The following is a 22,221-nucleotide window of genomic DNA, read 5'->3' as shown; positions in this document are numbered from 1 at the left end:
CTAGACCGTCGCTAGACAAGTAGTCTGTATTCTGCTCCATGAGCATCCGCTCCACAAATGCCGGCTTATCGAAACTCGAGGTTAGCCATCCTCGGTGAGTGTCGCTTATCCTCGACTGCTGCCGTCTACCGCCCTGTTCGATACTGTATCGAATCGCCAGGTGATCACTATGCGTGTACCCGTTATCAACTCTCCAGTCTGAGCTAGGGTTAAGCCCTGGGCTCCAGAAGGTCACATCAATGATGGACTCCGCACCGTTTCTGCTAAAAGTGCTTACACTGCCGACATTCGCGATCTCAACGTTCAATCCCGCCATAGCTTCGAGTAGAGCCCAACCTCTCTCGTTCGTAGAGCGACTGCCCCACTCGACCGCCCACGCGTTAAAGTCCCCACCGATGACCAAGGGGCTCAGTCCAGCTAGAGCGCTTGACAGCGAATCTAGCATGGACGAGAACTGACCTATCGGCCACCTAGGTGGGGCATAGCAGCTGCAGTAGTAGACTCCGCCGATCTTCGCGATCGCGAAGCCCTCGCACGTCGTGGAGATTATCTCCTGGACCGGGTACCGACCGGTCGTACAGATCGCCGCTTTCTTGGCCTTATCCGCAACCCAGTTCCCGTTATTGGGGGGGATGCGATATGGGTCCGAAAGAAGCGCGATGTCTATACTCGACTCCGAGGCGGATTGCCACAACAGCTGCTGCGCGGCTTCACAGTGATTCAGGTTCAACTGTGTGACTTGCGTCATTTTCGGCCGTTACGTCCACTTATACTTGGGCACTTAGGCCCACCCGTCACATGGCCCTTGTTCGTCGTGCATATCAGACACTTTGGCGCCGATTTACACTCCCTGACGAAGTGGCCTTCTACTCCGCATCTTCTGCAGAGCTTGCTCCTATCCGGGCCTTTGCATGCCCACGACTTGTGGCCTCGTCCGAAACACCTGAAGCACACTTCCGGCGGCTCACATACACTGAGTGGGCACTCCGACCATCCGACTTCAACCATGCCCTTAGCAGTCGCTTTCTTCGCTTCCCCGACTGGAAGCTTGATCGTCGCGATCTGCATACCTGCTGGGCCTCGCCTCATGCGGATCGATGCGCATGGCGCGTCCACATTACACTGCTGTTTAAGAACAGCAGAGAGCTCCTCCGCGGTGGTGATCTCATCCAAGTTCTTACACTGGATGGTCATCTCCGGCGTCAGAGCCCTCACCCGCACTTTTTCACCAAGCACCTCTTGTGCTAGAGCCGTGTAGGAAGAGCCCTTGTTAACGGCATTCTTCTTCAGCTCTAGCATCATCTCTCCAGTCCTAGTGCGCCGGATGCTTTTAACATCCGCACCTAGTCCCGAGAGACGATCCTCGCTCGCATAGCCCGCAGCACATCTGCGTAGCTATTGCCCTCTGCTTTGAGCACCAGTGCGTCGCCTTTCGTACGCTTACGCGCCGGCTTCGCCTTGGTTTTGCTCAAAACCTTCTCTCTTTCTACGCGCCCTCTCTTGCCAACCGTGATCCAAGGGTTCACCTTCCCTTGGACCGGTTGGTCACTGCTACCGCTCTTAGCAGTCTCGCCTCGGGGTTTCGGCTCTTTGCCCCGAGCCCGTTTCGCGACCGGCTTGGCGTTACTCGCACTACGCGGGCGTTTGCCACTCACCGGCCGCTCCACATCCATCGATCTCGGCCGTTTGGTTTGGGCCGAGATTTTTCCACTCTCTGCAGCCCCACCTGGCTGCACCTTGCACACACTCTCTGTGGAGGAGCGGTCCGTTTGCGTGGACCTCTCCTCTCTACCCGCACTACGATCAAACAGGAGATCGTACTCCCTCCGGGCCTGGGCGACCGAATCGCGGAGCCTCAGCAGACCTTTTTAAGGTCTTTGCTGATGTTGTTCCGCCCACTGGTGTATCCGATCAGCTCGTCGAGCTGTTCGGAGACCACCAGCAGCTTCGGAAGTCCATCCCTATTGCGAGTCAGCGCACGCGTGAGCTCTGCTCCACTCATCTGCGTGTCCTCTATTGCCGACCCGACCCTCGGAGTGCCGTACTCCGACACTTGCGGGGATTCTACCCTCGACGCCTGCGTTGGTGATCTGACCAGTCCGCTTTTCGCGAACGGGTTGATCACCTCACCCTCCACGTTCTCAGATTCCCTAATCATATACGTTTCCATCTCTGCTGTAAGGGTCCCCCTTAGAGCCGCTATCCCTCACTGCCACTGAAGTAGTCGCCCAAGGATCCCGGTGGTTATCTATGCAAGCAGGGAGGCCACCCACGGGTTGGCACAGGCCCTTATGGGACCTGAGCTCAGAGCCAGGATCAGCGCAAATCAGGATACTTCAACTGAACCTACCTCCACCCAGTTAGTTTCCTAAGCTGGATACAGTTCGGGAACGTACTCTAAGGCCTTGCCAAGGTTTTATGGGACGGAAGGCGGCTCCGACATTAGCCCATCCGTCGTTTCAGGTCAGTGTCACCCGGCCCTACTAAGAGGATAGAATGCCGTCACCACCAGCACTCCTCTACTCCGCGGTCCTCTTAGAGTGTACCATCTCAATGACCAGTAACGTCGCGCGCCAGTATATCGTAATCAGGAGCTTACTGACATCGCTCCTGATGTGCCCGAGGCACCCCTGACTAGGCTATGGCACTTTGGAAGCGGTGCCGGTTCGCTTGAACAGAGTTGATGCTTCCGGATGTGTGGTATTTCTGAAGAGGCCCAGCAGAGCCCACTGCTGAACCCCCGCCACGCCTAGGCAAACCCCGCTTGAACAGTTCGTGTGCAGCGCACATGATGCTCGGTCACCTTGCGATGCCAAAGGTGGTGAGTCCTCACTGATGTTAGAACATGCTTCGCCTAAGAAACGCCATCTTAAGCTCCCACCGACAAAATGCAGCAGGTGTTAGAACTAAATGATCGTATTACTCCTATTACTCGTAAATATTACCAATTCAAATTAACTGATTACTGCGATTTACAGCACTAACAATGCTGCTAGTTTTTTGGTATAAGTTTCATTTTTATGCTTGTCTCTTGTCCTTACATAGTGATTCGTAGCAGATTGCTTAGTACTGTTCCTTTTTCATTTCAGGAATGTTCGACTTTTGGCACGTCATGGACAAGTGCACCGTCATTGCCAAGAAGGAACTGCTCTACACCGGACCGTTCGGTATAGCGGCGTGGCTCAGCGGTCTGATCTTCATCGACCGGAAGAACGCCGAGAAGGCCCACACGGCCATGAACGAGTGCACCGATATGCTGAAGGAGAAGCGCACCAAACTGTGGGTGTTCCCGGAGGGCACCCGGCGCAATACCAACGAAATCCACCAGTTCAAAAAGGGAGCCTTCCACGTGGCCGTCCGATCGCAACTGCCGATCATGCCGGTCGTCTACAGCTCGTACGGTTCGTTTTTGGATGACAAGGCCAAAATTCTGAACAACGGTCACGTCATCGTGACCACGTTGGAACCGATCGAAACCAAGGGCCTAACCAGCGAGGACATCCCGGAGCTGATGGAACGGGTGCGTACCGTCATGCTGGACACTTTCAAAGCCACGACGAAGGAAGTGGAGAACAAGTACAGTGTCAGCAGTGGTGCCAAAGTGGGACTCAGTGCATCCAAACTGCGGCTGCGCTGCCTGGATGATCTCATCAAGCCAAAGCTAGCATCTAGTAGTCATCGCTTGAATGCCGCGGCGACAAATGGTTCGCCGACGAAGGAGGGCGGCGCCTACCGGCGAAAGGAGTAGGCGCGGTGTTTAATACAGATATTGACTTCATTTTAACTTCTGGCTGCAAAGGCTCGTCCCCTCTGAGAGTGGAACGAGTGGAGTATTTATGTGGGGTGGAAGCACACCCCCTCGAGCAAGGGAATGCAAATGTATAAGTAGGAAAAAGTTGTCGGAATACCATGATATTTTGTTGAAATTCCATATTTATTAATGTATTTTTGTGCATTTTTTTGTTATTTTAAAATTATCTTAAGATCGCACTGTTCTGAAATAAAAGGCTAGCTTTTACCATTCCAAAAAACATGAATATGAACCGATCGAATACAGTATTATCCATACATTGTGAGTATAGGGGGTCTGTTCTGTTACTCGAGTCAAACAGAAATCCTCTCGAAACATTATTTGGATAGGTCATCATCGCTTAACATCTGGGGTTTTTTTTTTAATTATTGTGCAAGTTGGGCCGAAGCAACTTAGATTGTCGAGCAACTTTTTCAACGAGTTTACAGGGTTTATAGAACTATAAACTTATTTTACTAGAAACTCCAGTAGAAAAAATGATATGAAAATCTGAGGGCCTTAGGCTCAAATTTGTAAGAAAATCTCCTCTGAAAGATCAGATTTTTGTCACCGAGTATCGGGTGATTAACTTAGATCAACAAAAGGCTTCTGTGCTCGACAAAGATTCTAGCCGAGTTATTTGCATTCGGCTCGATCAATATAATGGACCCCTTATGAGACACGGTAGTACAGACTCGACTCGCAAATGTATGTTGAGCTCGTTCCATATGGCGCTAGGCGAGACTTTCGTTATAATTCCTGCCATAAACATTCGTTGTAATAGTCGACGACTCAATAAACACTAATCAAGCACGATAAACAACGCAATGTTCGCATACGTTTTGTTTATTTTTCCTGCATTTGTACCTATACGTTTATGTTGTTGTGAAACAGTCAAACATATGATGTCAATAAGTTCGAATTAGTACAATAATTTCTGAAGAATGAAGGTCAAATCAAAAAAATGGTCAACGAAGTGATGTCTTAAACCAAAATTTGCCACATGAATTAGTAATTTAAATTAGCAGTCACTAGTCAGGCTATTTTAAGAGACCCAAAAAATTATTAACTAATGCCAAAACTATCATTTTAGGTGAATAATAAATTTGTTGCAAGCTAATCAAACGTAAAACTAACCAGAGAGATATGAAATGCATGGTATTTTTCTTTGTTAAAATAATTTATAGTTTTTTTTTTTTAAATGTGACTGTCACTCATCAATGCAGGTCCAACTGGTGCCATTAAATTACTTTTTTAAAAAGCATTTAATACATTCACAGTTATTTATTTCCTAAAAATGAACCCGCAAACTGACGAGTAAATAACGAAGAATGTAGCACTTAGAAGAAAATATTTTATATTAATATACGTTAAGTGCCCCTCCTCGAGAGTACGTACGGTTCGTTTCCCGCGAACTGGTGTAGAAAGACATCCGTCTGCTTTGTATTATAATCCCTCAGTACACACACAACCAAAAGATATAATAAAATATGCAATTCTTCATCAAATGGTGTGTGTATGTTATTTCTTGAGAAATATCCTTAATTCTAAGAAATCGTAAATCGGAGATTCACAACAAAAGTCTTCCTATTTCAAATCCAAGATTATATCGGAGCTTGAAACACAAACATATAGCAGAGTATCTCTACTTAATTGAGGATCTTTGATGAAATTAATTGGGGAAAGTAAAAAAAATGCAAATATAAGACCTTATAATTCTCTGATCATTTTACCCCGTTCTCCCCTGTGTACTTCTCGGCGTCGGTGGACTCGTTGGGGCCTTTGCTGCAGTGGTAGTGGTCGATACGGAGTACCTTTTTATTCTCCTTTACTTTTCTCTTCTTCTTGGGCATTGGGGTCGCCGAAGCATCCGTCCTTGTCGATTATATATGGACTTCAAACGGAATCGCTCAAGTAATTTTCGTTCAGTGCATTATGTTTCCGTGACCGGAATGGTCAAGAAATTTAACACAGCAAGCCCCATTTGATTTGACGTTTTGTTTCAGCTTCGTAAATACTAGGATCCGGAATAAAGCGACGCTTGCTCATTTCTTGAGCGATCTTGTCTGAATTTTAGACACATCGAGATAACCCAAGAAATTTCTTGCCTGCTCCTTTGTCGGATCTCCCCAAGCGACGTTGGTGTCAAACACCAGGCAAATTCACTCGCCGTGAACAGCCCTGGTAGCAATCACAGTTGACTTCAACCTGTGGCATACTCCTGTGATATATCTGTCTTTATCTTCCTTGACTTTTAGCTACACGGGCGAGACAAAGCTCTATTGACTGTACCGCCGGGAAATCAGCTTCCCGAATGGCGGTGGAATCCAACACCCTTTTCACAGCACTTTTACGTTCACTGTTGCCACATTTGTGCCTGAACCACGGGCTGGCACTTATCGGGGGAAATCCTTACTTTAAGGTTGAAGGATTCGTCATTGACATAATCGTCATCGTTGAAAATTCAAAAGCAGTTTTCTCGCTCAAAACATGAATTTTCACATTGAAAATGTGTTCACTGTACTCCATTCTGCATCCGCAATACAGTGAATACATTTTCACTGCGGTATTTTCAGCTTTGAACGAGAAAACTACTTTCGAATTTCCGGTTTTATTTTTGCGTCCCAGTCGTCAGTCCAACCAAAATAATCACACCTAGAATCACACCACTCAACAAGACCCACAAAATAAAATAACCACAGAGAACAGACATCCAAGTCCGGTTCCGAAACTGTGTAAGAAATTTAACGGCCATTTGAAATCGGCAACACAAGTGGCAATAACGTGGCGCTACAATCGGTTAATTTCCCATACTAATTTAATTCACCACTTGAAATGTTTCAATTCACCACTGACTGTGGCTATATGGTGTTTGGCGGCGTTAGTGTTGTCATCGTGTATTGGTTGGCAACCTTACTCAAGTAAAGATTCAAATCTTTACACAACTTTTCGAATGAAAATTGTTCTTGCCTGGATGTCTGTTCTCTGTGAAATAACTACAAAACACAGCACACGCTTACTTGAAACTATCCATCGGCTGGGTCTACTCGGATTTTCATGTTGTTAGCGCAGTTGTCAAAATCCGGGTAACCCGAAAACCCAGATTCCTTGAATCTGGGTAAAGATCTGGGTAATCGACACTTTGTCACTTTTCGGCTTGAGAAGACGGCAGCGGTCAGTCAGGAGAAAGCTGGAAATTATGAATGTTTTCTCGAAAAATATGCCATAAAATGACGAAAAAACAGTGAAATTATTCCTGGGAACTGTTTTCCTACATCAGGTAAGTGAAAATCACATGGAAATAGGGAGCTTTTCATTAAAAATCTAAATTGGAAATAAATTAACAAAATCAAGACCCCGGAGGAGTTGGGTATCGTTTTCCCAGATTTTACCACCAACATCGGTAATTCAGATTTGAGTAAAGGTGCCTTTGCTCAGATTAGAGTAACTGCAGTTTTGCTCAATCAGCTGGGTCACTTTGACACCAATCTGGGTAACGGGGGGTTAGCGTGAACACAAAAACAAAAACAAGTTATGAGTAGAGTGACTGGAAGGGAGAGTGGTGTCAATGTCAAAATTGGAACAGCGATTATCTGTCAAACCCATACAAATTCCTGTTCCAAACGAGCAGGAGACCTGTCAAAATTGGAACATGACGCCACTCTCCCTTCCAGTCATTCTAGTTATGAGTAACATACAACACACCACGCAGAAAACACTCAGATGTGTGTAAAATAAACTTTGCAAGAAGTACCCAACTTTGCTAAAACGATCATTTTCCAACAACGAACTTATAACATTTCTAATTTTAAAATTTGCAAAATAGGGGACGGCCTACTGAGGAATTTCTGGAAAAAAATCCGATGGAATTGCTGAAGGAATTTTTGTAGACATTCCCGGAGAAACTTCTGGAATTCACGATGGAATTTCTGGTGGAAATCCCGTAAAAAATTCTTAAGGGATACATTTATGTTTTACTGTATGTATCCTCAGCGGAATTTCTAGAGCAATTTCCGAAGAAATTTCTCGAAGATTTCCTGGAGTAATGTGTGGACTGCGGAGTAATTTCCAGAGGAATTTATTGAGTAGCTCTCCATGCAATTTCTGGATAAATTGCCAGTGGGACTTCTCGGAGAAATTTCCAGAAGAACTTCTGAAGGACCTTCTCGTAGGAATTTTTGGAAAAGCTCCCTAATGAATGTCTTGAAAAGCTCCCTGAGCAATTTCCGAAAGAGTTCCTGGAGAAATTCCCGAAGGAGTTTCTGGAAGAATTCCTGAAAAAATGTGTGAGGGAATTTAAGAAGGAATTTGTGGAGGAATATCCTGAGAAATTTCTGGAGGAATTCCTATAGAGGAATTTCTGAAGAAAATCACTGAGAAGTTTCTGGAGGAATTTATTGAGTAGCTCTCTAAGCAATTTCTGGATAAATTGCCAGTGGAATTTCTCGAGAAATTTCCAAAAGAACTTCTGAAGGATTTTTTTTTCCAGAGGACCTTCTGCAGAAATTCCCGGAATAATGTCTGGTTTCCCGACTAGTAAAATTTACAGAGGACTTTATGGAGGTATTCTCGTACGAATTTCTGGAAAAGCTCCCTGATGAATTTCTGGAAAAACTCCCTGAGAAATTTCCGAAAGAGTTCCTGGAGAAATTCCCGAAGGAGTTTCTGGAAGAATTCCTGCAAAAATGTGTGAAGAAATTTACGAAGGAATTTGTGGAGCAATATCCTGAGAAATTTCTGGAGGAATTCCTAGAGGAATTTCTGAAGGAACTCACTGAGAAGTTTCTGGAGGAATTCCCGAAATAATTTCTGGATTTATTCCCAAAGGAATTTCTGGAGGAATTCCCAAAGAATTCCTAAAGGACTTTCTCGAGGTATTCGCAGGAGATTTTCTGGAGAAATTTTGTGAAGAATTCCCGGAGAAATTTCTGGAAGGATTGCCGATGGAATTTGCGGAAGACTCGCAGGACCTCGCAGAGGAGTTTCTTCAGAAATTGCCGGATGAACTTCTGGAGAAATTCCGGAATAATGTCTGGATTCCCGACGAAATTTCAGAGAAAATCCCAGATGATTTTGTGGAGGTATTCTCGTAGGAATTTCTGGAAAAAATCCCTGAGAAATCTTCGAAACAATTCCTGGAGAAATTCCCGGTGAAGTCTGTGGAAGGATTCCTGAATTTTTTTTTGGAGGAAATACCGGACGAATTTCTCTAGGAATTTCCAGAGAATTTCTGGATTAGTTCCCGGAAGAATTTCCAAATAATTGCTGGAGGAATTCCGTGAAGCGTTTTTTAATTAATTGGCTTCTTAAACGGTGTTGAGATAATTGCATATTCTGAATCTGCATTCCAAACTGAGCCGAAATCCAAATTTTCAAGATTTTAGGTGCCCGGGAACCTATTTAAAAATCAATTTGAAGTTTGTATGGGAGCGATTTATCGAATCACCCCTTGTCGCATTTTGTACTGGGCGCAGCTGTCAAGCAGTTGCCCAGCTGTCAAAAGGTGATTTCAAAAAATCTCTTTGAAACTGATTTTAGGTATCTAAACAAAGTTCTAAAAATCTGAAAAAAATCATAGTGGCTCAGAAAAAGATGCTCTTTCGTATAAAATCGAAAAAACTATATTTTTTTTTTTAATTTAAAAACCCAAATCCCGGAAGGATTATTGGAGGAATTTCTTGAGGAAGTCCTTTATGAATTTCAAGAGGAATTCGTGAATGAATTTCCGAAGGAGTTCTAGTAGGAATGTGTGTTGGTGATTCCCTGAGATTTTTTTGAAGTAATATCAACGGAAATTTTGATCCACAGAATTAAGAAATTTTGATCCACGATTTAAGGGAATCCTTGAACTAATGAAAGAAAATAATCCTGGATGAACGCTTCGAGATATTTCCAAAGGAACTCTTGGAGCAGTTCCTGAAGGCACTTTTACGGAAAATTTTGTAATCCCTCGGTAAATAAGGAGGAATTTCGGAATTTGTGCAGAGATTTCAGGCATGACCAATAGCGTGGGAGACAAAAATACATTTTACTCCTGTACACTTTTTGAGTTCCATTTTGGCCCCATATAAACTGTGCAAAATTTCAGCTCGATCGGAGAAACTATATTTTAGCGCCAGCCGTTTTAAGTTTTCATACGGTTTACTATGGGGAAAATCACTTTTTCAAAGAAAAATCGCCACAGAATGCCCCTAAACCCCTAAAAACATATCGATGAATGATTTCTGTTAGAAATTTTATGAGGAACAAACCCTCTGAAGACCACAAAGCGATCTAAGGCATGTGGGAAAAGTTATTGATTGAAAACCGAATGGCATGTCAACACGGTTTAACATGTAAGGAATAGCAATAAATAATAAAATCTCGTCAATTTATCGATCGGGTAAGGCTTAATAACTTTTTTCCACGAATGTCGCATCGCTTTGTGGTCTTCGGATGTCTGATTCCTCGTGAAGTTATCTACAGATAACTTGATGATTTTGTGGCTATATCGGTCTCTTTCTACTCATAGTATAAGGGAGTAGAGATCAAAGTGGAAAGTGGAAAATTTTATAGAAGGTGAAATTAGGCAAGTAGGCCATGTATTGAACGAATACATCGAATGCGTGAAACATCATATCTATCATTTCATTATCCACTTTGATCTCTACTCCCTTATACTATGAGTAGAAAGAGACCGATATAGCCACAAAATCATCAAGTTATTAATAGAATAGGTCAATAAATCAGTATATGTTATCTACAGAAATCATTCAACGACTTATTTTTAGGGATCAATGGGTGACCTCAAGCGATTTTTCTTTGAAGAAGTAAATTTTCCCCATAGTAAATCGTATGAAAAACTAAGACTGGCGGGCGCTAAAATATAGGTAGTTTCTTCGATCGATCTGAAATTTTGCACAGACCAAACAATAGAAATACACTAGAACTCCAATGGCACTGTAGTCACTTTTCTCATATAATTATTTTAATAACTTTAATGGCAATAACTTACTTTTTTTAAGAGGCCATCTTGTAGAGGACCTTTTGTTTTGGTAAACAAACTTAACTTGACACTTCTAGTACCGCTGCTGACGCTGTAAGGGCGTGGCAAACTAGATGTTAGTCACATTAATAGTCGCGACATTAGACTTCTGTGGCTAGTTATTCTACTGGCCAAACATTTCAATAGGTCCTATCTGCATTTGAGAGGCTCTCTTTGTTCACTTTCTCTTTCAATTATCGCAATGTAATGGTACACTTTTCAACTATTTTTGCAGTACAAATCCAAAGACGATTGTTTCGACCATCGTTCAATGCAAGGAGACAATCATACTACAAATAAACAGCTGAGATATTAACCTAAGAGAGGGAAATTAAAGATAGCCTCTCCTCTGCAGATAGGTCCTTTAGACATGTTTGGCCTGATTTCATTGCAGAAATGGAGAATTGATCATCTCACCATACAAACATCCAGTTCACTACTTTCGATCTAGTACTTCACTGATTGCGTCCTATGCGGCACGTTCGGTGTAGTACTAGATTTGTAGTAATGAGCTGAATTTTAGTATGGTGAGAAGGTCAATAGGCTCCTAAAGGCCTATCTCAATTTCTGCATAATTCGATCAAGTATTGATTAAAACGACATGTTTACTCATTTTTTAAGTATTCCTATTAGGTAAAGCCCATAAAATATATTTTCAAAAATTTTAATAATTTTTGCAACACTCCTTGTTTTGCACTCAATTTTGGGTAAATTTGGTTTACCGTGTATGTCAAACAGGAACATTTGTTGTCAAAAGTGAGCCAATGTGGTGTCTTTTGCAACCCGCCGTTTCACTTTCGTTACGTCAAGGTTGACCTCGAATGTCAAACAAGACTTGCTCATCATTATTTTATTTTCGAGTTTATTAACTATTCTGTTATTGTTCATGTTCGGAAAAATTACCATTGAGATCAGAAAACCAAGCTCTTTCGTGTTATGCACCAAAAGCGCGAAAATATTTTTCATTTTAGGACCCTATTCTCCGTTTCTGCAATGAAATAATACAAAAAGCAAAATTTTGCACAAACAGCATCAAATTAGACAAGGAGTCATAATGCCCTCGCTTTTTGCACTATTTCATTGCAGAAACGGAGAATTGACCTTCTCACCATACTAAAATTCAGCTCATTACTACAAATCTAGTACTTCACCGATCTGTCCTATTACATCTTGCTATAGAAACAAGAAGAATAATGATTTAGTCAGGCTTATTCTGCGCGGCGTGTGAGGTGAGACGACTCGAATGAGGTGACAAAATTCGCCCCATTTGATTAACATTTGTAGTAATGAGGCAGAATGAGGTGACTCTCCATTTGATTTACACGGCGAGTCACTTCATTCGAGATGGGATTCCTCACCTCGATATACGACTCCAACTTTTCTCACGTCACTCCATTTGCAGAATGAGTACAATTAATCGTCTCACGTCACGTGAAACGAAACCATCTGTCTCATGTCACACGCCGCGCAGAATAAGCCTGAGTTTGTTTTGATCACCTTATTAGCCAAAGAGACAATAGGGCACAATCGGGGAAGTACTAGAATTGAAGTAATGAGCTGAATTTTTGTATGGTGAGAAGGTCAATTCTCCGTTTCTACAATGAAATTCCTTGCCTAATATGATGCTGTATGAGCAAAACTTTGGGTAATCGTACTGTTGTTTTCTCCATTTCTTGTAACATAAACAAAACAGTTACCCAAAGTTTTGCTCAAACAGCATCAAATTAGGCAAGAAGTCATAATACCCACGCTTTTTGTTTCATTTTATTGCAGAAACAGAGAATCGACCTTCTCACTATACAAACATTCAGCTCATTACTTCAATTCTAGTACTTCACCGATCGTGTCCTATCGACGAAGAGACATCGATCGAGTCAATTAGGCCCTAATGAAAAATCATTGTCGAAATATTCACCAGTTCAATGAATTTGAGATAATGAAGCTATAACTAAACAATAGAATGCAATCAGCGAAGTACTAGATTGAAAGTAGTGAGCTGGATTTTTGTATGGTGAGATGATCAATTCTCCATTTCTGCTATGAAATGGTGCAAACAGCGTGGGTATTATGATTTCTTGACTAATTTGATACTGTTTGAGCAAAAGTTTGGGTAACTGTGTTATTGAACTTGCATTAAATAAATAATACAACAACAAAGTTACCCAAACTTTTGCTCAAACAGCATCAAATTAGCCAAGAAATCATATAACCCACGCTGTTTGCACCAATTCATTGCCAAAATGGAGAATTGAACATCTCACTATACAAATATCTAGCTCACTACTTTCAATCTAGTACTTCACTGATTGCCTCCTATAGAATGCAATCAGCGAAGTACTAGATGGAAAGTAGCGAGCTGAATTTTCATATGGTGAGATGATCAATACTCCGTTTCTGCAATGAAATAGTGTAAACAGCGTGGGTATATATGGGGCACATTCGGTGTAGTACTAGATTTGAAGTAATGAGCTGAATTTTTGTATGGTGAGAAGGTAAATTCTCCGTTTCTGCAATGAAAAGGTGCAAAAAGCGTGGGTATTATGATTCCTTGCCTAATTTGATGCTGTTTGAGCAAAACTTTGGATAGCTATGTTGTTTATGTTGCAAGAAATGAAGAGAACAGCAAGAAATGAAGAATTCAGCTCATTAATACAAATCTAGTACTTCACCGATCTGTCCTATTATGATTTCTTGACTAATTTTATGCTGTTTGAGTAACTGTGTTGTTGTATTATTGATTTCTTGCAACTTCAACAACACAGTCACCCAAACTTTTGGCTCAAACAGCATCAAATTAGGCAACAAATCATAATGCCTACACTGTTTACACCATTTTCTTGCAGAAATAGAGAATAGGAAGTAATCAGTGAAGTACTAGATTGAAAGTAGTGAGCTGGATTTTTGTATGGTGAGATGATCAATTCTCCGTTTCTGCAATGAAATGGTGTAAACAGCGTGAGTTATATGATTTCTTGCTTAATTGTATGGTGTTTGAGCAAAACTTTGGGTAGCTGTCCGGACACAAACGAACAGTTGTCCATCTGGTTGCTGATGTACGAGCTGGTGTCGCAAATCTCGGTCGTGTTGCACAGGGCAGTGTCCGCGTTCATCGGCAGATGGCGACCCGGTTTCATCTCGATACTCAAATCCAGACAGCAGCTGTCCGATATGATGTAGGCCCAGCGGACGCACCGGGACAGAGGGCAATACTTGCCGTTGCCCTGATCCTCGTGGAACTCGCACGAGATGTCCTTGGTGTACTCGTAGACGTCCTTCTGGATGATGGCCTGGGCGATGTGTACCGAGGGGAAGGTCTTGATGTCCATTTCGAAGCTTTCGGTAGCTCGCTTCAGCTGATAGAACAGCTCCGACAGAGGACAGACCAGCAGGGTATTCTCGTCCATCGATCCCTGGTTCAGGATTCCTTTCAGGATGTTCTCCACCATCCGGATGTCGTTGGTCTCGGTGAACAACGGAGGCATCTTCTCCTGCTGGGACAGGAAGCTGAACAGCTTCAGGATGATTTCGTCGTTGTCCTTTTCCCCCTTGGCGTCCGGAGGGATCGGAAGCTGGTGATCACTCTCCGAGTGTTGCTTGGCATCGTATGCCATGCCCAGGGGAAGCTTTCCCGGATCGATGAACATGTGCAGTTTGTCCATGACGCCGTCCTTCAGGCTGTACCGCACCAAACCCATTTCGGCCGGGATGTAGGTGCCTCCGGATGTCACGCAGAAGTAGGCAAACGAGATGAAGTAGAACTCCAGTTTTTCCAGTTCTGGAAAAACAGCAAACAGAAAAAAAAGAACACCTGGTTTGAAATGCGACTCTGACAAAGGAATATGTACATCATGCAGGAGGACCCGGTTCAAATCTTCATCAAGCGTCGTGTATAAGTAGTATCGCGGTAAAATGAAACAAGTTCAGACGTGTTTCCGCAATAAGATTCTGGTGAATATCAAAAATGATTTTTGTTTCTATTTTTTTAGGAAAAGTTGCGTCAGAAGCTGTTTAGAACACTATCCGACTAGATTGTGCAAACATTAAAGTTCAGATAATTATTTAAAACTGATACTGCTGAATAAATGCTACAGAGCAATCTGCAACATGCTTCTTCTTCTTATTTTCTTGGCGTAACGTCCTCACTGGGACAAAGCCTGCTTCTCAGCTTAGGTGTTCTATGAGCACTTCCACAGTTATTAACTGAGAGCTTCCTCTGCCAATGACCATTTTGCATGTGTATATCGTGTGGCAGGCACGAAGATACTCTATGCCCAAGGAAGTCAAGGAAATTTCCTTTACGAAAAGATCCTGGACCGACCGGGAATCGAACCCGTCACCCTCAGCATGGTCATGCTGAATACCCGTGCGTTTACCGCCTCGGCTATATGGGCCCTGCAACATGCTGCTTAGTTCATAAAATACCCTCTTAACCGAACTTATGGTTACCTGGGATGATGAAGTAAATCAAAAATACATAAATATAACGAAACAATGTACAAATAAAAAAAAAACACTCACCATTATTGGCCACGACCTCGTCCAGCATGTCGCTGACCGTGTTCTTGATCAGGTCTCCCTTGGCCTGTTTGGCCTTCTGCTCTGCTTCTACCATTGCCAGCGGTATGCCCTGAGAGGTATACTTTTCGCTGTTCTGACGCAGCCACTCCCTGTGTTCTTGGGCCATCTTCTGGTAGGGTTCCTTCTGCTCGTTGGTCATTGACTGCCGGAATATATTATACAGATTATTAATAACTACACTTATTTTTGATACTCTTCTGATGTAGTAGCCTTTGCACTAGTTTGGAAGCTTTTAAGTAGGCTTTGTGGTACAGCACAGCCTACTTTGTACATGAAACACCGTCATACTTACATTCCAGTAGGGCGACGCCCGCTGCTGCACCTCGTGCATCCCGCGACGGAAGACGTGTCCGGCACCTTCCTGCTTCTTCTTGAACTCCATCATGAAGAAGTAGTATGGGCCTTTGGGCTGGTGATTCCGTTTGCTAAATTTCTTCGGAGCCATCTTCTTTCCACACGAGATCGATTTTTTTCTTAACCTTTTCACAAGTTCCACTTTTCACACTTTCCACAAGTTTCTTATGATTTTAAGGTGACTTGGTGCATCACAGAATTTTCATAGGAATCATTGATTTTTAATTTTCAATGATTGTTTGCCTCGCGTTTTTGAAGTGATAAAAAACGGGCAATTCTGCAGTCACGCAGCTGAAAAAGTATCATCACACTCACCACGAGTGAGCATATGGGATGATTCATTTTCATCCAAATTTGCGCTTTGGTAACTGAGTTTTATCACTTTGAAATTTCGAGCGAGATTTCAATGATGCTGATGACGCACTACGCGTCGTTAACACAATCACGGTTAACTGCATCCTGATATCGCTGCCAGCATACGCTTCTCCTTTATCCAGTTTAGGTACGCATATCCACAATCACTTTTATTTCCTTACCGACATTTTTACCTAGCTCCACTGAGCTATGTGATGTGGGTACTGATCAAGGACTGTGTTACTCCAAGCAAGGATGAAGCCTCCGCAACACTGTAGATTTGCTAAGGAAACTACCTCGCATCTCGGACTCGTGTACACTTTGTTACTGCTTCATTGATGCCCTACTTTCTACCTCTCCTCCTCTATCTTCACTCTTCATCATGCGCGTAACTACAACGCATTTGGCCCCTCACCACCAAAGTCGTACACGCTGGATGTTGTGCATAAAAAGCGAGCATAACATTGGAGGTGAGGGGCCAAATGCGCTGTAGTTACGCGCATGCTCTTCATAACTTTCTGGCGTCCGCCCTCGACACCGGATGACGCCTCACACTTCCTTACTTTTCTAATCCTACGCGTCTTTCTTTGTTTTTTTTCGTCACTGCTTCAGTGTACTGCAACGCGTTCGCTGCCGCTCTTTTCGCCGGTTCACTGGCCAGTGGCGTAGCAAGTGATTTGGGGGCCCGGTGCGGAAGCAAATTTGTGGGCCCCATGAAAATTACAGATATACACAATGATAAATCTATTTTTCTAACTCTTAAATAATCACGTCGTTGTATTTTGTACAAAAAATTGAAAAATATCTCGACTTTTCTCAACTCAGCATTAGTGTGGTGGCCAACTGATTGACGGAAGGTTAAAAATTATTTTCTGTATTCCTTTACGAATTTCTTCGGGGATTTCTGCCAGGATACATCCCGGAGCTCCATCAATGAGCGTAAGATTTTGTTCTATTGCATTTTGTTGGAATTGCACCAAGTAATCCTTTAGGAATTTCTTCAAAGATTGCATTACCGTTTAATTGAAAAAACTTTCTTGAATAATAATTTGTCTTCAAGAATCTTTCAAGTGATTAATGCAAGGGTGCCATTCAATATTTCTCTAGACATCTCTTACAATGTTGTCTTCGAGGATGTTTTCAAAAGTATTTCAAAGTACTTCAAAAGATTCTTGCAAAATTCATCGAGTATTTCTCGAAATATTTGTTCATCTTAATATGAAAGAATTAAGAAATTCTAGAAAAAATCAATACAAAAAAATTTCCAATGATTTTTCTTTACCAGATATTTTTGCAAGAAATTCTATCGGAATTCTATCGGAATCGGAGGAAGAGAAGTCCTTCTAGAATTTATTTAAACATTCCTCCATAGTCTCATTCAGGAGATCCTCTAAATATCCATTAAATGATTTTTCCACCGAAGTAAAGCATCCATTGATTTATCCAAGAATTTATCTTTGCATTTCCTCAAGCATTCATTTCTCATCTTGGCAATCCTTTGAAGATTTCTAAAGTATTTCTTCTAATAGAATTTCCTCCAAGGATTCTTTCAAGAATTGCTACTTGTTTTTTGAAAAATTTCTGCAAGGATTCTTTACAGAGTTTCTCTAAAATTTTATTAAGAGATTCATCCTAGAAATCCTCCAAAAAATTTCAAAAGAATTCATCGATAATAATTTAAAAAAATCCTCCATGGATCCATACAAAAGTTCCTCTAAGAAAATTCTTTGAGGAACTTCTGTGGGAATTCTTTCCAAAAATCCTTCCGATTTTCTTCAAACGAATTTTTTAATATTTATGTACTCTAGGAGTTTCACCAAGGATACCTTAAGGTTTTTTTGCTAGCATTCCTCTATAGCCCTTTCGTGACGAACCAGCACAATTGTGCTGTTGAGCGGTAACAATTTTGCATATTTTTTGCATCTGTTTAGACTTTGCTTTATGTGAAGTAAACTGTTTCAATAATTCAGCCATTACTTATACTTATTTGTGTGTAAACAAACTTTTGTTTACATTGCCTGTGAAATTTACCACATCAAGGTAAACAAAAAGTTGGCAAAAACCGTAAAACATGACAAAGTTTTATCTGTCGCATATTTTTTGTTTCCAATTTGTCTAGGTAGTCAAAGCTAGAAGTCGAAAGATAAAGAGTAGTTCTTCCAAATGAGGAAAAATAACTGTAGCTTTTTTGGAAAATCCAAGAGTTCTGGAGGAGCCAAAGTAGAGCAATTTGTATGGAAACTTCACTTTTTTGCGCTCCGTCACGAAAGGATAAACTCTTCTGAAAATTTTCATAGCGACTTTTGATCAGACTCCTTAGAAATTCTTTCGAAAGACCTTTTGAAAAATCATTCTTAGTTGCCATCAAGCATTTCAGTCAAGCTTTTCTTCAGGATTTATTATTGATTCCTCTAGAAATTCCTCCGAAAATTCGTTCAAAAAATCTCTGAGGATTCCTGGTAGGGTCAACGTGCCTTAGTAATCTTATAATCCTAAATTCATCCTATTCGAAAACAAAGCGATTACCGCAACGATTGATTACGTAATTTTTGTTATCATTCGTGCCCACTTCTAACAAAAATACGAAAAATAGCGCTCCATTCTTTTGTTTTCAGTAGGACGAAAATAGGAGCGTATATGCTTAAAAAGTAAGGGAACAGATGCCTGATTTGATAAGATAAAATCAAATAATTTCTTCAGATGTTTCTCCAAGGATTCCCTAGACTGTTTTGCCACTTTCTTCAAGAATTCTTTAATAACGCCTGGGAGCATCTTTAAAGTGATTAATGCAAGTTTAAGATTTCATATATGATGCCTATCGAGAATTCTTCAGGAATTGCTTCAAAAATGCATACGGTATTTTTTCCAAGGATTTCTTAAATATTTTTTCAAAAAAATCGTTCGGAATTTCTTCATAGATCTTGTTAGGGACCTCTGTGAAGGTTTCGGATCAAGCATTCTTTGCTTAATTTATTCAATAATTTCACCCAAGAACTCTACAGAGGTTTACTTTTGGGTTTATTCCAGGGATTGCTTTAGGAATTCTACCAAGGATTTATTCAAAATTCTAAAGAAATTCCTCCCAATCTTCCTTCAAGAATAAAAAAATGTAAGAATTCTTTCAAAAATTCTCACAGAAATTCCCCCAAGAACAGTGGCAAATAAAAACAACAAAAATTCTACTGGTATTCCTTCGAACATTTGTTATGATTTTTTCAGTAAAGGGTTTGTGAACTTCCTTATATTAGTTCCTTAGGTAATTCTCTGAGATTTTCTTCGGCCGTTTCATTGTTTTTTTTAATTCGCAAGAGTGTATCTCATAGAATCTCAAAAGTATCAATAGAAGGAATTCCGTGATTCCTAATCAAATGAAATTTTCAGAGGAATTACCAAAGGAATTTCTTATAAATAAATAAAGGATAAATTCAGAATAAAAATACTTAAGGAATTCCCAAACCAATTTCCACAGGAAATTTTCTGAGTAACCGCCGAAGGAGTTTCCAAATAAATTTTAAAAGATATTCCCTAACGAATTGCTGCACGGATTTGAAAAGTAATTACGGAAAAAGGTTCAAAATTAATTTCCAAAGGAAAATTATAATAAAAAATGTAAGAATTCTTTCAAGAATTCTCACTGAAATTCTTCCAAGAAATTTTAGTGGTATTTTTTCAATGAATTCTTTGAGCATTCTTCCAAGGTTTCCATTTATTGATGTCATTAAAGATTTACTTAGCGATAACACCAATTTCGTCCGAATTTTCTTCACGAAGCTTCTAAGATTTTTTTCTAAGGATTTCATCAAGCATTTGTCCCAAATGAGGAACTCCAAGAATTCTTTCTTAGATATCTTTGACGATTCATCTAGGAATTACTTCAAGGACTTCTTAACAAACTCTTCCAAGATTAGCTTCGAAAGTGGTTACAGGGATTGCTTCGGAAACTCCTCCAAGTGAAGAAATTTCAGCAAGAAATGCAATGCCCCAAATGGTTTTTCTTGAATTGTTCGAGCATTTCAAAGATTTTTTCAGAAATTCTTCCAATAATTGCTGTATAAAATCGTCCAAAGATGCCTTAGGCATTTTTTTTCTCAATTACTTCTTCACGATTCGTTCATGAATCCTTTAAGAATTTCCAGTGAAGACTTAATCTTTTTCTTCAAAGATTTTTCAAGCTATGTAACAAAGATTCATTCACGGATTTCTCAAAGTTTCCTCCAGGTAATCCTACAAGGTTGAACACATTCATCCCCAAAGGATTCCTGCACTAAATTCCATCATGGGGTCTCAAAGAAATTCCCCAAAAGGCTTCCAGCAAAAAAAAAAATCCACGGAAATCTATAGAAATTCTTTTGCAAATCAACATCAACGGTTTTGAGAGGAATTCTTTGGGGTTTATGCCATTGATTTCTTTGAAAAATAATCTAAGCATTTCATAATTAGTTCTTCCAAAAATTTTTTTGGTTTAAAAATTTCTTCAGGAATCCTTTATGTAATTCCTCATATTACTTCTTATACTTCTACTACTGTTATGTTATCAAAAAATCTTCAAAATCAACCCAATGATTCTTTCCGAATTCATCTAGAAGATTCTTCGAGGATTCCTTTAAAAATTCCTCCAAAACTTCCTGCAAGCTTTTCTACAAATTCCTTTAGATAATCTTACAAGGATCCGTTCAGGAGCCATATCTCTGAAATTCATCAAAGATATTTTCCATGAGGAACTCCTGTAAGAATCCTTTTTGGAGAAGTCTAAAATTATTCTTTTAGAAATTCCTTAAGGTTCATCTGAAAGATTCGTTGAAGGACTTCACGACATAATCCTTGAAGGACTTTATGAAGGGATCCAAAGAGGTATTCCTGAAGGAGCTCGTAAAAAAATAATCCTTGAATGAATTTTCGAAGGATTCCTTGGTAATTTTTTAAAGAAATTCCGGAAGAAATTCTTGGAGGTGTTCCTGAAGGTATCAATTCAAGTATGTATTCCAAAATCAATGCTTAGAAGAATTCCTGAAGCAATCCATGAAAAAAGTTTTGAAGTAAATCGTAGAGGAATTTATGTAGAAGTCTTTGAAGTAACTGCTAGATAAATCGTAATACATATTTCCGAAGGCAAGGTAAGTATTTACCTTGCCCGAAGGAATTCTCGCAAAAACCCTTCAAGGAAATACTTGATGAAATCGTTGGATACGTTGATTGCACTTATTTTTCATACGAAAGCAAAAAAAACGATAAACTATTGTTAATACGGTTTTGACCTCACATGTGTTCAGATCTTAATTTTTATAAATGCGGCCCATGAAATTCAGCTGCTACCTCAAGCTAAGCCAAAAACTATGTTTGGTCCTGTTATTAGGATATCAGGGACGTTTTCGCAATGCTCATTAATTTTACTTCCATACCGATACTGAATTTCGTAAAATTCAATTTTAATTTTAACACATTTTTCTTGTAATTTTGAGGCCATATGTGTGCCCCATTCCAAAAAAACTCTTGATAATTACGAAGGGGCCCCCACATACATACCTATCTGCAGTTCTGCGAAGTGTTGAACTTATAGGGATCTTTTGCTAATTTAAGAACTTTATTCAAATTTGTGTTCCTTGATTTGGAGGCCCCCTAAAATCAGGGGCCCGGTGCGGACCGCACCCATCGCACCCCCCTTGCTACGCCACTGTCACTGGCTCCTACCTCTCCTTCCTGGGCCAAGGAGCAGGAGATTTTTTTCATTCTTTTCTCTCGAAATCGTCAGAGGGGCTCACATGTGGGATTCAGAATTAACTTTTTCGTCATCAATAAGTCACTTTTACTTCACAGGGTTCGTTTGTCATCGAATCACCATTCAAAAGTAACGTATGCAATCTTATTCATCAATCACATCAGAATAGCTGTGGCTATAGGAGCCCTTCCTTGATTGCTTCCTATAGGGCACGAACAGTGAAGTACTAGATTTGTAGTAATGAGCTGAATTTGAGTATGGTGAGAAGGTAAATTCTCCGTTTCTGCAATAAAATGGCGCAAAAAGCGTGGGTATTATGATTCTTTGCCTAATTTGATGCTGTTTGAGCAAAACTTTGGGTAACTGTGTTGTTGTTTTCTCCATTTCTCGCAAAATAAACAACAC

At 40.9% G+C, this 22,221-nt stretch overlaps 3 protein-coding genes across 3 annotated transcripts in view; 1 reads left to right on the top strand and 2 right to left on the bottom strand.

Moving 5' to 3' along the window:
• Positions 1-3,088: 3,088 nt before the first annotated feature.
• LOC115262876 (1-acyl-sn-glycerol-3-phosphate acyltransferase alpha) lies at positions 3,089-5,543 on the top strand (the record flags this gene model as incomplete). The annotated part of the gene is given in 1 exon segment (XM_062855687.1): positions 3,089-5,543. A coding segment is annotated over 1 exon segment (660 nt), but the record flags the coding sequence as incomplete, so codon positions are not given.
• Positions 5,544-13,638: 8,095 nt separating this feature from the next.
• On the bottom strand, positions 13,639-15,878 carry LOC109418366 (protein maelstrom homolog). Its single transcript, XM_062857209.1, has 4 exons — positions 15,685-15,878; positions 15,333-15,534; positions 13,817-14,589; positions 13,639-13,650 (listed from the first exon to the last, which is right to left on the bottom strand). The coding sequence occupies exons 1-4, from the start codon at positions 15,835-15,837 to the stop codon at positions 13,639-13,641; spliced, it is 1,140 nt and encodes a 379-aa protein (XP_062713193.1). The 5' UTR covers positions 15,838-15,878.
• A 3,747-nt stretch (positions 15,879-19,625) lies between these two features.
• The window catches only part of LOC109426147 (protein maelstrom homolog), a 4,984-nt gene continuing 2,388 nt past the window's right edge, over positions 19,626-22,221 (bottom strand). The window contains exon 4 of the mRNA XM_062857208.1: positions 19,626-19,636. Coding sequence (XP_062713192.1) covers positions 19,626-19,636 — 11 coding nt within the window. The remainder of the gene's footprint in view (positions 19,637-22,221) is intronic.

This window comes from Aedes albopictus, chromosome 3, assembly GCF_035046485.1.
Source record: "Aedes albopictus strain Foshan chromosome 3, AalbF5, whole genome shotgun sequence".
Taxonomy (NCBI): Eukaryota; Metazoa; Arthropoda; class Insecta; order Diptera; family Culicidae; genus Aedes; species Aedes albopictus.
The sequence above is the reverse complement of the archived record's forward strand: the minus strand, read 5'-3'. Positions and strand labels throughout refer to the sequence as shown.